General features: G+C 39.1%; 1 protein-coding gene across 10 annotated transcripts in view; it reads left to right on the top strand.

Moving 5' to 3' along the window:
- Positions 1–16,714, top strand: part of Cyp3a73 (cytochrome P450, family 3, subfamily a, polypeptide 73) — a 38,949-nt gene extending 22,235 nt beyond the window's left edge. For 4 of the 10 annotated variants that reach the window (XM_087579650.1, XM_087579648.1, XM_087579651.1 and 1 more), the window contains 7 exons: positions 3,255–3,403; positions 6,110–6,237; positions 7,089–7,158; positions 9,404–9,564; positions 11,321–11,547; positions 12,970–13,132; positions 16,155–16,714. In XM_087579650.1, the coding sequence (XP_087435776.1) occupies positions 3,274–3,403; positions 6,110–6,237; positions 7,089–7,158; positions 9,404–9,564; positions 11,321–11,547; positions 12,970–13,132; positions 16,155–16,250 (975 nt within the window). In that variant the 5' untranslated portion in view covers positions 3,255–3,273 and the 3' untranslated portion in view covers positions 16,251–16,714. Of the gene's footprint in view, positions 1–2,677; positions 2,792–2,869; positions 2,959–3,254; positions 3,404–6,109; positions 6,238–7,088; positions 7,159–9,403; positions 9,565–11,320; positions 11,548–12,969; positions 13,170–16,154 lie in introns of all 10 variants that reach the window. The other 6 variants (XM_087579647.1, XM_087579646.1, XM_087579649.1 and 3 more) reach the window with 4 other exon arrangements.
- The last annotated feature ends 1,228 nt before the right edge of the window (positions 16,715–17,942 follow it).

Raw genomic sequence — 17,942 nt, 5'->3', positions numbered from 1 at the left:
TACTACAAATGTGCAGGGAGCCTATATTCAGCTCCTCTAATTACTTTGGTTGATGGTTCAGTATCTGTGAGCCTTCATTGGCCCAGGATTTTGACTCTGTGGGTTTTCATGTGGTATGCTTGAACCTCCTGGCTTATTCAATCCTACCTCAAACTTTTGCACATGACTCCCCAAGTTCTGCCCCATTTTTGGCTGAGGATCTCTGCATCTTTTCCTACGTGCTGCTGGATGAGGCCTCTGAGAACTCAGTTATGCTAGTTCTGAAAGCATAGCAGAGGATCATTTATATTCTCCTATTTATACTCTCTAATTGTATTGGTCTCACCTTTGTTCAGTCATTAGTTGGTCTTCTCTCATCTTAATCCCTGCACCATTTTTAGCAAGAAAAGTTTTGTATGGGTGGTTTTATGTGTGGATTGATGTGCTCCTTCCTCCTCTGGAAGTCCTGCTTCTCTACAAGAGGTGACCACTTCAGTCTTCATATCCACAGCTTGAGACTTGGAATCTCAGTTTGGGTTACCCCCATAGACTTCTCAGAACCTCCACCATCCCAGGTATCTGGTTAGTCCCAAAGATGTTCAACCAATGATCCCTGTTCTGTCTTGCAGCCCTCTCTAACCTCCCAAAACTGATCTTCATCCCTATTTCCCTGTCCACACCCTGTCACATCCAGTTCCTTCACTCTATGCACCTGCCCTGTCTATTTTGTTTCATGTTCTGTTTGATTCATGCTTCTTCCCTTGGGCACTCCTCATTACATAGTTTCTTTTGGTCTGTATGTGGTAGCATGGTTACCCTGTATTTTATGGGTAACATTCACTCATAAGTGAGTACATCCCATGCAAATATTTTGGGGTGTGGGTTACCTCAATGAAGATGATATTTCTAGTTCTATCCTCATGTCACCTAGTGGCTTGTTTGCTAGCTACTCCAGCCAAAGCAGAACCTTCTAGATTCAAGGAGATCCTTGCCTCAAAAATACAATAGAGAGGTATAAAAAATGATGCGTGACCTCTGGTCTCCATATGAGCACAGCTGGGCATGTGCACTAGCATTCATGTGTATCACTCACAGAGAGATACACATACAATCAGAGATACACAAACACAGAGGGGGAAAGAGACAGAGAGATATATAGAAAGAGACAGAGCTATGGAGGGAGACAGAGAAAGAGAGATACCCTTACAGAGAGCCAGATGCAGACACAGAGATACACACACACACACACACAGAGACAGACACATACATAGAGACAGACAAAAGCACAGAAACAAACATAGACAGACATACACATACAGAGGCAGATATATACAGAAACACACAGAAATACATAGACACATACACACAGTTATATACACACACACATAGACATATGCATTGTGACAGATATAACACAGAAAGATAGACAGACATACAGACATACAGATAGACAGATACCCCACACACACACACACACACAAGTTAATTTGAATATGCCTTGACTAGCTTAATAGCTGGGCATTTCTAATATTTTTGGTGACTAGAAAACTCTCCCCTTCTGTATTCCAAGGATAACATTCTTTACGATCCAAATTTGATCTTTGGTTCCACAGACCCAAGTGGAGACATGGCCACTAGAACCATCTACCTAAATACTTAAGTGGCTGGTCTGCCCTATGTTCCTCTCATGGTGATTCTGCTGCTTCCACCTCTCTCTCCCAAGCTCGTGAATCCTAAAAGTCCTACCTCTGTCTGTCCTTCCCAGCCATTGACTTCTGGCATCTTTATTTAACAATTGGAGCCAACTGGGGTCAGGGTCCCTCAGTATCTTACATGCTAACACTCCTGTAAGCAGTTTGGGGAATAAAAGTTAACATTATAAAATGAGCAATGTTAGGCCAAACCCATGTGATAGTAAAATAATTCTTAAAAAACCGAACTATCAAATCTTTTAAGTGTCCCAGGCCTAGGCAGATGGCTTCAACAATGACTAAAGGACCCAAGTTTACATCCTCGGCATCCACAAAAAGGCTGGGCAGAGCAACATTCATGTGTGACTCTAGAGATACATGTGGAAAAAGGAAGATCATAGGGACCTGTTTCATAGCAACTCTAGTCAAACCAGAGTCTTCTAGATTCATATAGAGACATTGCCTCATAAAGGCCATATAGAGATATACAGAATGATACCTGACCTCACTGGAGCACACATGAACATGTGAACCAACATTCATGTGTACACACACACACACAGAGAGAGAGAGAGAGAGAGAGAGAGAGAGAGAGAGAGAGACAGAGACAGAGACAGAGAGAGAGACAGAGAGACAGAGACAGAGAGACAGAGAGACAGAGAGAGACCCACAGAGAGACAGACATATACAGACACATAGATAGACAGACAGACACAAAGCATATGAAGGCATCCTTTTCACTCTGTTCATGTAAATATGAGACATATAGACCTGGAGAACTTGTCTGATGCAAAGTTATCTTTCTATTTTTCTCCAAGTGAAATGCCATATGCACAGCTCTGGAGATCAACTAAATCTTGTTCTCATCTTCTCCTTGAACCCTGAACCTAGATTTCTAGCCACATAGATATTTACTTTTAAACGGATGCTGAAATATAAAGTTGGAACCACAATAGGCAGCCAAACATGCACCTGATTTCTCACAGGCTTCTTTTTTTTAACTCTAGAATATTGGCCCAGTGGGGATCATGAGCAAATCCATCTCTGTAGCTAAGGACGAGGAGTGGAAAAGATATAGAGCCTTCCTGTCCCCCACATTTACCAGTGGAAGACTCAAGGAGGTGACTGCAATTCTTTTAACTGCAACTACGTGACTGGAGTCCACATTTTAACTGTGGAGGCTTTTCATTTTTGTTTAGATGTTCCCCATCATCGAACACTATGGAGACATTTTGGTAAAGTACTTGAAGCAAAAGGTAGAGAAAGGCAAGCCTCTTGCTATGAAAGAGTGAGTGCTGGTCCATCACTGTCATCATGGGAGATAGGGAAACTGGGGTACAGGGTCATCCTTCTGGTGGAGTTTCAGTGGGCCAGATGATTGTCCTTGCCCCTTTAGACAGGAGATGACATTATATATAATTTAAAAGAAACAAATGTGACAGTATGAAGCTTGCAGGGGTAGAGGGTGGGTAGGCTGGGAAGGGCTTGGTCTATATTGAGGTGATATTTCCTGTCTCCTGAGAATATGAATACTTTCTCGCTCCCTGATGCCTGCGTTAAATTCCCACTCCTCTCTCTTCTCAGAGTGTTTGGTGCCTACAGCATGGATGTTATTACCAGCACATCATTTGAAGTTAACATCAATTCCATCAACAACCCAAAGGATCCTTTTGTGGAGAAAGTCAAGAAATTCCAAAGATTTGACTTTTTTGATCCGTTGTTCTTGTCAGTAGGTATGAGGGTGGTTTTTCTGCCTTGTGATTCATTGCTCTTGTATGTGGCCATTTGCCAGGTCTGCCTTTCTCTTCCCACTTGGCTCTAGTGGTATGTAGTTCACCTACCATGTAATTAATCCCCTAAAGGCACAGTTTAGTATTTTCACTATGTTCAAAGACAGGTAGCCCAATTACTTCTATTTTTGAACTTTGTTTTTCTTTGAGACAGACAGGGTCTCACTGTGTAGTCCTAGCTGACCTGGAGATTGCTCTGTGTACCAGGGTGGCCTTGAGCTTATAGTGATTCCTCTACCTCTGCCTCTTGAGGGCTGGGATTACAGTGTGCACTTCTGAGTCCTGGTTTTATTTTAGAATTCTTTCATTTGTATAAATACTAATATTTATAAGTACAATTTGGCTCTCTGCAAATTCAGAGCTCTCCATGGTTGCAAGATCATACAGCTATACCATTTGCCTTGATTATACCCACCCCTAACTCGAACTTCCCACATCACTTAGACATGGAATTACAACTTCCTCCCAATTTCCTGTCCTTTTATCTGCTTTGGTGACCAATTGAGTTCATGCCTGCTCGGATGCTGACCAATATCATTGGCTTGATCCGAGAGAGGGTCATGCCGTGTCTAGGATATGGTATTTCACACTCCCCATTCCTGCCTCTGACTTTTTTTTTATCTTTATTAACTTGAGTATTTCTTATTTACATTTCGATTGTTATTCCCCTTCCCGGTTTCCGGGCCAACATCCCCCTAACCCCTCCCCCTCCCCTTATATATAGGCTTCCACTCTCCATCCTCCCCCCATTACCACCCTCCCCCAAACAATCACCTTCACTGGGGATTCAGTCTTGGCAGGACCAAGGGCTTCCCCTTCCACTGGTGCTCTTACTAGGCTATTCATTGCTACCTATGAGGTTGGAGTCCAGGGTCAGTCCATGTATAGTCTTTGGGTAGTCCTGCCTCTGACTTTATTTCCACATCCTCTTTCATGTGTTCCTTGATCCTTGATGGGTGGGGTGCTGATATAGATGCCCCATTTAGGGTCCAGTACTCAACAGCCCCTTATTCTCTGTACTCTGATCTCTTAGGGGTCAGCATTGACTGAATTGACCTGGCCCATTACCAATGTCAATTATGTCCTAGTCATTTTGCAACTTTAAAGCAACCTTGACGTAAGGAACCACCAATTCACTTCCTCTGTATCTGTGTATTTTGGGCATTTCATATCAATGGTATCATACACTATGTGGTCTCTGTGAAAGGCCTCTTTCATTTAGCAAAACACTGAATGAAGCAAGTATCACTATATCCTTTGTCTAGGAGCAAATTTTACTCCCTACCTGTTGATGGCCATTGAAGTCAGCCTTACATGTTTGCCATGGATTTCACTGCTATGATCTTTCCTATACAAGGTTATGTTTAAATATGTGTTTTTATGTCATTTCCAGAATCAGCCTTGCTGAGTTAGAAAGTAACTGAGTTTTTAACATATTAAGTGATTGAACGTACATTGTCTACAGCAGCAGTAGCTACTCTACATGTAAACGTCTGCCAGAAATGCAAGGACTTCGATGTTTTAGTGTCTGCTTTTAGATCTTTTCCTCTTCTTCTCACTCTCCATCTCCCTTACTCTCGCCATCACCTCCCATGACCTCTCTTTATTTTTAAGGTCAGGTTTTCTTCTGTCTATCATTCAGTAGCTTGGAACTCACTCTATAGAATAAGCTGGTCTTGAACTCATCTAACTCCTCTGAGTGCAGGGATTAAAGGAATGCACTTCCACTGTCTGACTAGATCTTCAATTGATAAAGCTCAACTGCTTTATCATTTTTATAAGATCTATTTATTTTTATTTTCTGTGTATAGGTGTTTAGCCTGCATGCATAAAGTGCATAAAGAGGCCATAAGGGGGCCTTGGATCTCCTTGACCTGGAGTTATAGGTGGTTGTGAGCAACCACTTGGATACTGGAAATTAAGCCTGGCTCTTCTGGGAGTGTTAACTGTTATTTATATATAGTCTGGGTACAATTAACCATGATGTGTAATTTAGGGTTTTAATAATTTTCCCTGTCAGTTATATTTCCATACAATTATATTTCATGTATCCCTTTGCCTACATTCCATTCTTGTCACCTAATATTATTCTATGCACCTCCTTGTAAGTGTTAAATGCTACCTACACTCAGATCTTCCCACGTGGTTATTCATGTAGGCTAGAATCTGGAAGTGAGGGAGAATATGTGATTTTTTCATTCTCCCTACTTTTTGTTTATCTGCCTTTGTGGTTGGGTCTTTTTGAGACAGGATTTCTCGGTGTGACCTTGCCTGTTCTTCATATGGTTGAATGATTTGACTTTTGTGTGGCATGTGTAGATCAGAGCACAACTTTTCATTCCCACAGTGGGATCGAGGGATCAAACTTGGGTTGTTAGCTTTTTCTGCAAAAATCTTTAGCTGTTGAGCCATTTCAATGGCCTTTGTGAATCCACATGAACTCCAGGAGTAGAATTAAACTTAAGAATCAGGTTACAGCTTTGGTTACTCCACAGAGTGGTGGCAGCAGTACAGTGCTGACTCAGTGTGAGGGAAGGTCATGGAGAGATGGCTTTGCTGCGACTTTGGTGACTTATTCTTGGGATTGCTTTATGATTTATTTAAATGAAACTTGCATTTCCAATAAAACTTATCTTTTTTCTGTTCCAGTACTCTTTCCATTCCTCACCCCCATATATGAGATGTTAAATATCTGCCTCTTCCCAAAGGATTCAGTAGCATTTTTCCAAAAATTTGTGTACAGAATGAAGCAAACCCGCCTGGATTCTAAGCATAAGGTAGAAAGTGTTGGTTTCATGAGGGGGTCACAGTTTGAAAACATGTTGGGCTGTGAACACTTGAGCTCTGTATTAATGACAGGTAGAAAAGGCTAGACTAATACACAGAGAGAAAGAGTATATTTTCTGGGGGAGAAGTTATATTTTTTTAAAAAATTATTGATAATAAGCCAGGAATTAATTCTTATCAATAGGAATGAAAACTAGAATATCCTGCATAAGGAATGAAGGTATAAGACCTGAGCATGATCAAGACTGTCAAAACTCCAGCATAGATAGGACAGGATCTCTCCAAGCTCTGACCTTTGGAGAGGAACAATTGGCAGTGGAGGAAGGATATTGACACTGGTAGGTTTCACATGTGGCAGTGGATGGCTCCACAGCCATGCATATGTGCAGATCACTAGATAGAATTAGTGGGTGTTTAAAAATAGGTCCTGGGGTATGGAGGAAGAAATGTTACAGTTGATATAGAAGGACTTAGATGGAGGAAACAGTGGTGTGGAGTTGACCATATTTGATTGTGTACATGTATGAAACTCTCCAATAACAAATACAAGTTACTGAAAAGGAAATGTGTTTCTTGCTTTCAAAAACATTTTCAAAGAATAAAAGTGATTGTTTAAGCTTGTGTCTATTGTAATTTTTTGTAAACGTGGTGGAAGAGGAAGCTAATCCTAGTTTATCCACTCTTGCTTTTGTTCCTTGATGACTCAAGCAATCTTAGCCACAGTTTTGAATTTAAGGGAACCATGTTCTCAGAAATGAGAGAATTAAGGTTCTGTACTCCTAATCCACCTCTGACCTTACCTTTGACCTTCCATTTTGGTAACTTCTCTTTCTCCTTCCAGCACCGAGTGGATTTTCTTCAGCTGATGATGAATGCTCATAATAATTCCAAAGACAAAGTGTCTCATAAAGGTAAGCAAACCTTTCCTGGTCTATGGACAAGGCAGCTCTTGGGGAGTGGGTAAGTTGCTCAGAATATATATACACAGGCTTGTCAAGGTAGAGGGATACTACTGTTGAGGAAGCTCTTGTGGAGTAGGGGTGGTCACACAGGGGCTTTTCTCAGTAAAGGGATACTTCTGCCAAGTTGATGGAAAACAGACATGGCTATTATCAACTTGGAATTTCTGGATGCACATGGGCAAAAGTTTGCTCTTAACAAAGTATGGTCATGATGGATATCTCCAATGGTCTCTGTGTTACCTGCATGAGCACAGGTGCTGTTTGTGTCTTCCTATCACAGTCCCAGACCTCTGCCTAGACATCCATGTCAAAAGAACCAGTCAGGGGACAAGTACCCAAATGGTGCAGAAGCTCTCTGGGAACCCCTAGTAGACATGTGTTTTCTACGATAATCCATGGTAAAGATTTACTTTTCCTTTGTGTAATGTTTAAGTAACTTATGAGAAAAACCTCTTCATACAAATTCTCTAGTTCTGTTCATTCTTTCATGTACTTAAAAATCACTCATGGGCAGTCCCGGAGCATGTCTTTAGTCCTAGCACTTGGGAGGTAGAGGCAGGTGGATCTCTTTCTCTTGAAGGGCTGCCTGGTCTACATCATAGATGCCAGTACTACACAGAAAACCTCTATCTTGATAAACCATAAAAAATACACTTAATGGTTTTTTATATTCTTTGTATTGTACATGCATTGCAGGAGTGTTTACTCATGTGCACAAGGTAGGTGTGTGTACAGATAACAGATGAATGAATGTAGTATCTTTCTCAATCCAACTCTGTCTTATTTCCTTAAGATAAGGAAAGGTAGTCTTCCATTTTTACTTATTCAATTATTTCCCATACACTCACTATGTTATCATTATGTTATATGCAGCAGTGTGATCTTTTAGGTCCCACATTTACTGTTTAAAGTCACCCAGTACTCTGTGTTTTGAGTCCTCTCCTGTTTCCCCACTTGAAACCCTTTCATGTGAACAGCTAATTCAAATTCTTGTATACCACATCCCCCTTTTGCCACAGGTCCATGTAGCCTAGGTTGATGGACATTCACCATGTGCCTGAGAATGACTTTTAACTCCTGAGACTACTGGCATGTGCTACTATGCAGCAGAGTTTTAGCAGAACCATTGTATCTGGCATGAATCTTGAGGGATGGCACCTCTGCTTTGAAGTAGCCTTCTGTCAGTGATTGTTATCTGAGATTTTATGATGTTATTTGGAAGTATTCCCAGAGTCTTTGCATAACTTTGTGTAAAGGCATACCCGGCAAACCAGACAGTCTCCTATGGCTGAGAACTGCTTAGGTCTTTCAAGACAAGCCCACTATCAGGTAGGAGGTTTTTGTATGTGGAAATTGACTTGCTAAACTTGCCTTTTGTGTAAAAATAGAGCTTCTAGGAACCTCTCAGTGTGCAGTCCTTGAGGGCTGATTCCCTTGCTGCTGAGAAGACAAATTCCTCCATCACTGGCTCTCTTCTCTCTAGTCAATATTCCAGTGTAACACAGAACACAAACATAACCATGTCTGGTGTTTAAAGTGCTGGAACTGAACCCATGTTGCCATACTCCCATCTCTGGGCTGCATATCCTCAGACTTTCTGTTTCATTTTTGATTGCTAAAATAAATATTAATTTTAAAAATAGCCATCGATTGTGGATTTACAGTCCAGTTTCAGTTTAGTAGTAAGGGCTTAAACTAATTGAGAGAAAGAATTTACCAACAACATAATCACAGAATTCATGGTAAAAGATGTACCACAGTCTGTAACTAGTTCTATGGCCTCCAGTGTCCTCTTCTGGTCTCCATGGGCACCCTCCTCCAACACATAGCACCCCCCAGATGGCACCACCTGTGCTCAGAGTTGCAGAAATGCCCATAAATAAAAATAAATTTTACAAGCAAGAAATCTATGTCTGGAAACTGCCTACTGGGATGATGTGGAACAGAAGAAACATTGGAACAACCTGCCTGAAGCATTCTCCTTTTCTAAATGTGTCACAAGTCTGTCACAGTGATGATAGTCTCAGAGTGACTGACATCTCCATTGTCTCTCTAGAAACATGAGGGCTCATTTCATTTTTCTCCTCATCTCTTCTGTGACAGTCCATCTGGACATGACTTATGATTTTGTCCTCATCTACTCTGTGATGGTCCCTCCTATCATGACTTACCTGAGATGTTTTCTTACTTCCAGCCCTGTCTGACATTGAAATTGTAGCCCAGGCAATTATCTTTATTTTTGCTAGCTATGAAACCACCAGCAGCACACTTTCCTTTGTCTTGTATTCCCTGGCCACTCACCCTGACAGCCAGAAGAAACTGCAGGAGGAAATCGACAGGGCTCTACCCAATAAGGTGAGAAGATTGTGTGGGAGGTAAAAGGAAAAGTCTCAACAAAGACACATTTTTATCACCTGCAGAGACAGAGGCAAAGGCAGAGACACAGAGAGAGAATGAGACAAAGACAGAGACAGAGTGTTTGACTGAGGGTTACTTTGTGTATCTTGTGTGTGGGGGTGTGTAAATATTTTGCGTGAATGTGTGTGTTTGTAGGTGTATCTGTGAATGAGCATGAGTGTAAGGATTCAAACGACTGAGACAACTTTCAAATTCAGGTGCAATTCTTTTATGTATTTGTATGTATGTAAGTATGTATGTATTATATATGTATGTGTGTATGTACGTATGTACATATTTATATGCATATTGTATACATATATATGTATATGCATATGGTATTTATATGTGTACATACTTAGTATGAGTTTATATTCCTATGTGGGCATGCGTGCTGTGGTATGTGTGTAGATGTCAAAAAACAACTTGACGGAATTTGTTCACTCTTTACTACATGAGTTTTCAAGTTCCAAATCAGGTCAGTAGGCTCCAGGGCAGGTGCCTTTGCTCACTAAGAGATCTCAGCAGCCCTTGATAATTTTTAACCAGAGCACAATCACTGATTTTTCCCAGCACAGTTTAGAAATGATCATAAAGGGGCCACAGAAGAAGAAATGGGCAATAAACCCTCTCATGCCAACAGAGGGTTTTTCAGCAAAGGGCTTGGCCTGGTGTATCTGTTATCTAGGACCAGAAGAGGACCAAGTATCGCCAACCCATGTGAGATTGAAGATATGCACTTAGCATACAGCTCTCTGCTTCTCTTGTTCTACTGTGTCCCAGCTGTGCACAGAGAGGTGCCGGTCTTGGCTTTCATTAAGCTTCATGGGTTGTCTCATCTCTCTGCCATGATTCCCCTATCTATGTATATTTATAAGAAAAGAAGCCAAAGTGTGAGGCTTGGTATCTAAATCATCTATATATATATTCTCTCTCTCTCTCTCTCTCTCTCTCTCTCTCTCTCTCTCTCTCTCTCTCTGGTGTGTGCTTGTTTGTGTGTATGTATGGATGTATGTAAATGGGTACACTCTGTGTGTGTGTGTGTGTGAGAGAGAGAGAGAGAGAGAGAGAGAGAGAGAGAGAGAGAGAGAGAATAGGTCATAGACCTGCATTGTGTATAATTCTAAATCACTCTCCAAACATGGAGCTCATTGATGGGTGAAGTTGTCTAGCCAGTGACCACCAGGCATGCCCTATCTCAGTCTACCTGCTACTGGGATTATAGATTGGGGTCACTGTGTCTGGCTTCATAAATGATTTCTATGTGAACTCTCATCCCCAAGCTTACCTAATAGACCCTTCACTAATTGAGCATCTCCCAGGCACCAAGTGATAGTTATTCTATTTTGTAAGGAGCTTGATAGATGTCACGATGGTTAAGAGCATTGGCTACTCTTCCATAGTATCAAGGTATATTTGAGTCTCAGCATGAAATTGGCAGGTCTCAACTGCTTTAACTCTAGTTCAGTAAATCTGATGCTCTATTATGGCTTCTGTGGGCACTGTACTCATATGGTGTACATAAACATATATAACTAAAACACCTACATATCTAAAATAAAACAATTTTTAAAATCCTTTAAAATTTATTGTAAGTACTAATTAATGCCCTTTGAGTTGCTGATCTGACTTTGGACCTACTAAGAATTGAACACTAGACACAGTTGAAAAGTTAATCTAAGATCTCAGCACAAGTCTTTTTCTTTCTTCCCAGGCACCTCCCACCTATGATACTGTGATGGAAATGGAGTATCTGGATATGGTGTTGAATGAAACCCCCAGATTGTATCCAATTGGTTATAGACTTGAGAGAGTCTGTAAAAAAGATATAAAACTTGATGGTGTGTTTATACCCAAAGGGTCAGTGGTGATGATTCCATTTTATACTCTTCAACATGACCCACAGCACTGGCCAGAGCCTGAGGAATTTCTTCCAGAAAGGTACCAGAAACCCAGAGGCAGGAACCCACTCTGCACTATGCAGGCCTGTGTATGTTATGATGTATCCTATAGAACAATGATATAATATGATTTTGCATTCATTTGCATTCTGTGAGGAGAATGGCAGAGAGATTGAAGAAAAGAGAGGAGAGGGGAAGTGAGATGGAAAGAAAATAAGACCAATTAAATGCAGAATGTTTTTCTCCTTCCTTAGTAATTAATGACACACTGGAGTGTGAGGGAGGAACCCACTTTTCCTGTAGTGGAAATGAAATGTGCTTTTCAGAGTTAGAAGAAAGTATCATCTTAAATGAATTATTTTGTTTAAGATGTATTTGTTTTCTTGTTCCTTTTTAATTTTTGACAATCACATGAATGGATAATGGATTCTGGTCATTTTTAGCTCGCATTGCCTTGATCTACTCACTCCCACTCATGTGGAATCCCTGTTTATCTTCAACCAGACTTCCTGCTCTTTTCATGTGATTTTTTGTGACTTTTGATTTATTTAAGGTTTCTTGCATAAGCATATGTGTAGGAGATAAATACTGGAGAACAGTGAAGTCATGAAAGGCTGCACCATTGAAGAAAAACTCCTTCATCCACCAAACATTTATTGTCAGTAGCTTCTGAGGGAGGTTGTATCCCATGGGTTCCATTTCCACCCCATGATGGAATGATAATGTGTCTAGTCTTGTAGTAGGTATCCACAGATGCTGTGAGCACATGAGTGCAATGGAAGTGTCATAGACAAAAGATAATACTTCACAGCACCCATGTCATGCCATGGCTCTTAAATTTTTTCTGCCCTTTAATTGTGATGTTTCCTGAACTTTGGAGGGGCTGAGCACTCCACCACTTTTCCACAATATGACCAGCCATGAGTTTCTTTGTTTACTGTATCTCACTGCTAACTGAAACTTTTCTGAACAAGGATTATATCAGCACTAATTTTTGCATGTAAAGATAAATATTTTGAAAGCATTTTGGTACCAGGTCCACTTAGCAAAACAAGAGCACTACATCCTCATCTATAATGTCTGCAGCCATGGGTGTTTAACCAGATTTTCAGTGCTAGGCAATAATTTCCCCCATTGAATTGGCCCTCCATTCAATCAGAAAATCGTTGGTTCCCCCTACCCCATAACACCATTATTATACTACCATATGACCTCATAAGCATGCATTTTTTTAAACAGCAGCATTTATCTTATCTCAACCACATGGAGACTCTTATAAGGTAAGGGAAATGAAAAGGACCTTTATGGTAAAATTCTCAGGACCAATTACCTGAAGCAGAGGTTCAATGAACCTTTCCCAAACTCCCTGTGTGTTCTGGTTAGATGTTAAAAGGCAACTTCACATGTGTAGCTCTTATGCTTTTATCCTATATCAACTTATCTTCTATTGTTATGTCTCCAGGTTCAGCAAGGAGAACAAGGGCAGCATTGATCCTTATGTATATCTGCCCTTTGGAAATGGACCCAGGAACTGTATTGGCATGAGGTTTGCTCTCATGAATATGAAACTTGCTCTCACTAAAGTTCTGCAAAACTTCTCCTTCCAGCTTTGTGAGGAAACACAGGTGAGGGAAAAACTATCTCTACAAACAGTGTTTTATGGTAAGAATTTTTCCAATTGTATGCTCTATGTATAAAAATGATAAAGCATGTTTGAGGTTTAATACTTTGTTTTCTGGACAAATAAACTATTTGCTAAGGAGCCTTTTGTTCTGTGTCTGCATAGAATAAAACTTCGTATTATGAAGAGTCAGTGTAGGCCAGTGTGACAGGATTCCATGCATTGTGTTTGAAATTCTCGTCATGTCCATTGGAGATTGGTATGTCATGTGACATTCATAGGTGCAATGGTCATGTCTTCAATGTTAGCTGCATGTTGGACTCTTCTTTCAGATCTCAAAGAAGCCACCTTCTCACAATCTTTTGAAGCAGTGAATGCAGATTAGAATTACAGAAGTGTTTTAAGAATTTAAACACTCAGACATGATGTCTGAGATGTTTCTCCATTGGCAAAATGTTGACCTATCATGTACAAATCTCTGGTTCTAATCCCCAGAAGTACATGAATGAGCTGGATCGTACTTGCCTATAATCCTTGTAGTCAGGAGTTAGAGACTTGAGGATCAGAATTTCAAGAAACTCTTTGCCACTTAGTGAATTTGAAGCCAACATGGGCTATGCGTCTCAAAAAGAAACCAGAAACTCAGGATGCCTGATCTTTTTGAAATTACAATACAACTTACTCACAGTGTTGCTTTAAAGGCTCATCTCTGATTTCCCATGTCATGCCAAGTATAGATCATTATTTTAAAAGGCATTTGCTGGGTCTTATGAGATGAATCAGTCGTTAAGAACATTTACTGCCCTTTAAAGGAGGTGAGTTTATTTTCCAGTACCCACACAGTGGCTCACAACCATGTGTAAGTCTATTTCCAGGGTCTCTGCTGGCCCACTTTTGTTTCTCTTGAGTATTCCCACTTGTCGCATGTATGTAATTTTCAGGCAAACACTCCTATACATAAAATGTAGGTCTTTAAAAAGTTACATGTTTTGATGAATTTCAACCTTATGGAACATTGTTGTGATTCCAGCTCATTTCTTAGTGTCTTTGCTCTAGAAAATAGATATTTGTCACATTTTCATAAAATATGTATCTTTATTCCCCTTCTTATTCTACTCATACTTCTAGCTCCTCTTCACTCTCCAAATGAACCTTCCTCTTAGATTTTTATGTCCTGATTAACTCCATGTTTTAATTGTAGCTCATGTAGAATATTTTCACCACTCATGTGTCATTAAAACCTTCAGTTTAAAATAAATCTTCTCTCTGCATTGACATATATCCCCTCTCTTTTTTATATAAGCTCATATTATTCCTTCAACCAACTTCAAAGATTTTTTGAGGAGAGTTTTAATATTTAAAACACTTCATAAATGTTTGAAAACATGGCCTACAATTATCTTTTTGTTCATAAAAGCCTCAATAACAAATTAAAAGTACCATGAGTATAAATATTATATGTATATCTTTTTTGTATACCCCCATTAAAATCATGTGTACAGACAGTACTTAAAATTATAAAAGAGTAAAATAAGACATTTAGAAAAAGTATTTACATGGCATTTTCATGAATAACCTGTTCTCGTTTCATGTAAAGGGATGGGTGAATCATATATAACTGGTGTATTTAGAGTGTGGCTTTTTTATATTAATTACTTTTTGGACAGAGAGACAGATGCATTTATTCTTTGATCTGTTCCTCAAAGCAGTTGTATAGTTTTATCCACACACATCTTCACCTAATGTATTACTTTTTAATTAAAGCATTTAAACTCTGTACAAAAATATAGATGGATAAAACGTGGTTCTACTTTGAGAGTAGTGGCACACCTGGCATGAGGCAGATGCTCTTTCAAGCTTCAGTCATTTTACATTTGACACTGCTCTGTCTCCATGAAAACGTTGTTCCTATTTCTTTTCCTATTACTATAAGATTTCTCCATTGGAGGCTTTACCCATTCATCACTGAAGAGCATGAGGCTGAATCATTATTGGAAAATTCTGTAGAATTAGAGTTTCCCGTTATTCACATTCTTGGAAGCCAAGAATAGATGCTAGAAAAGCAAGTAAACTATAAAAAAGTCCTGCACTGAATATGCTTAAGAGTAGTGGTGAGATATGATCTGGGAGTTGGGGATTGTTAAGAGAGTTGAAATGTATTCTCTCATGGTTATCTTGCAAATTTCAAAACTAAAAATAAATTTTCAAAAGTTAAAAAATATTATATGTAGCAGAGAACAGCCTTGTTGGGGCACCAGGGGAAAGGAAAGCCCTAGGTCCTGCCAAGGTTGGACCCCCAGTGCAGGGGAATATGGGGGTGGGGGCAAAAAGGGGGATGCATAGGAGGAATACCCATATGGGGGAGGGGGAGAGAAGGGAATGTGGGCTTATGGACAGGAAATTGGGAAGGGGAATAACCTTTGAAATGTAAGTAAAGAAATATACCTCATAAAAAAATTTTAAAAACTATTGACATAAAAACTAAGAATATGATTAAAAATATTAAACATGTTTTACTCTACATCAGAATAGAACATAAGTAGTATAAACCAGCATGAGTTTGTCTCAAGTCCTGAATACAGTAGATTTTCAATCCCTATTTTAAATAATGAACATTTAGATACAAGTTCTCAACATCTAATTGACACAGCTTTTAGAATAAGGGAGAAATAATGTCACAATACATGATAATAAATGAAGCTTTTTTGTTCTGCAAAGCATTATCATCCCCCAAAACAATTTTAGGATTTATTTATTTTATGTGTATGACTATACTGTCACTGCCCTCAGACACAAAAGAAGAGGGCATCAGATCGCATTACAAATGGTTGTGATCCACCATGTGGTTGCTGGGAATTAATCTCAGGACCTCTGGAAGAGCAGTCAGTACTATTAACCTCTGAGCCATCTCTCTAGCCCAACACTTTTTGTTTGTTTGTTTATTTATTTATTTATTTATTAACTTTAATCTAGTGTTCTTGTTGGTTCACCCATTGCTTCTCAATATTCTTCTTCTCCTGTTGCAGATACCTCTGAAATTAAGTAGACAAAGACTTTTTGGACCAGAAAAACCCATTGTTCTTAAGGTTGTGCCACGGGATGCAGTCATAACTGGAGCATGACTTTTCCTCAAGGAATTTTATTAGACTCTTAAGAAAGTCAGTGTCTAAGAACATTGAACTTATTAATTTACTTCAAGAATGAATTCCAGACAAAACTGGGGCTTAACTGACTGTTCTTGATGCATGGTTAATGAGTCAGTACATTTATTGATCTTTCTCAGTGTCTATACAAAATACCATCTAATAAAAAGGAGACAATAAGTAAGTGACAGAACATGAAATTTACCATTGCTGATTCTCATGGGACCACCTCTATCCACATCTGCTTGTCTTTGTTAATTTTTGAACGATTTTGATAGTAATCATGTCTCTATAATTTGATCAATAATATTTTGATGTAAAAGTGAACTATTGTGATAACTCTTTTGTAGATTTGGTATCAAATGCTTTAGTTGCAATATTCTAGAATGGAAAGTATCCTTAAATATCCTTTAAAAAATCCTGTTTAACTGTGTTTTAAAATATTCTTTGTGAGCTTTATTGAATGTATTTTGATCATATTAATTCCTTTCCTTCAAATGTTCCCAGATTCTATCCAATCTTCTTTCCCAACCACTTTATATTTCTCACAGTGTTTCAAAACAAAACAAAAACTATGGAGTCTAGTTTGTGTTGGATATCTTTTCCTCGTGTGAGGCCTGCCATGGAGTGAAACTTGTATGACCCCCATAGACAAAAACCTGACCTTTCATCTCTCAGGTACTCTCTGCTTACAGTGAGTCCTTAGCTAGAGGGAGGACTTTCAACTTGTCGCCACTAGCATTTTGTCTTGAGTTTGTGGAGATCATGTGAATTTGTCAAAGTCTCTGTGAGTTCATGTACACACATGCATGCATGTTGTGTCTGTCAATGCTGTTTCCTTAAAGTCATCTACTACCTCTGACTCTCACAATCTTTTTTATTTTCATTTTACATAGATCCTTGTGCTTTGCGGAGAGACTTATTCTATAGAAAGCCTACCTAGTTAGACTTGAGCATTTTAAAATCTCTTCATTTTCACAAGTTTTAGGTTCTCTCATTAACTATTGATTTTTAAATAAAGAAATTTCTCTAGTGAGGATGAGTGATGCATTATTCTATGGCTATAGTTGTATATTATCAGGAATCTTTTTTATTGTTACATTCATTTAATAGCTCAATAGTAGTAGATTTTCTCCTAGAATTCATGACATACCAAGCTTCAGGTTTGTGGCCTCATAGAGAGTATCGTAATTGATTCCATCTCATGGAGTGGGCCTGAAATACAACTTAAAAATGGTTGGTTACTCCCATAACATCTGGCAACAGTGGCTTAACACTGTGCTCCATTGGGTATGTCTTTTGTATAGATAATTATTGTAACTTACATGGTTCACAGCTGTGTGATAGTAATGGTTACTTTGCTCATCACATTCTACTCCTGGGAATATGACCCCATGACATGAAGCTTTCATATGTATTAAGAAGTAAGATAGAAATCTGAATAAAGGAGAATCATAAAGAAAATATTTTTTAAAAATTTAGTAAAAAATTCCTTTTCAGGAAATTTTGTTCATATACATGCATACATTCCCCTCAAATTCCTTACAACGCACTATCAAATCTTCCCCCAACTATTGTCTTGTTTTCTGTTTAAATTCCACTAATTCTAATTAGTACATTATGTACTTATGTACATTGTTTGTGGCACTCTACTAGAGCTAACAAAACTAT

This window comes from Rattus norvegicus, chromosome 12 (assembly GCF_021556685.1).
Source record: "Rattus norvegicus strain SHRSP/BbbUtx chromosome 12, alternate assembly SHRSP_T2T, whole genome shotgun sequence".
Taxonomy (NCBI): domain Eukaryota; kingdom Metazoa; phylum Chordata; class Mammalia; order Rodentia; family Muridae; genus Rattus; species Rattus norvegicus.
The sequence above is the reverse complement of the archived record's forward strand: the minus strand, read 5'-3'. Positions and strand labels throughout refer to the sequence as shown.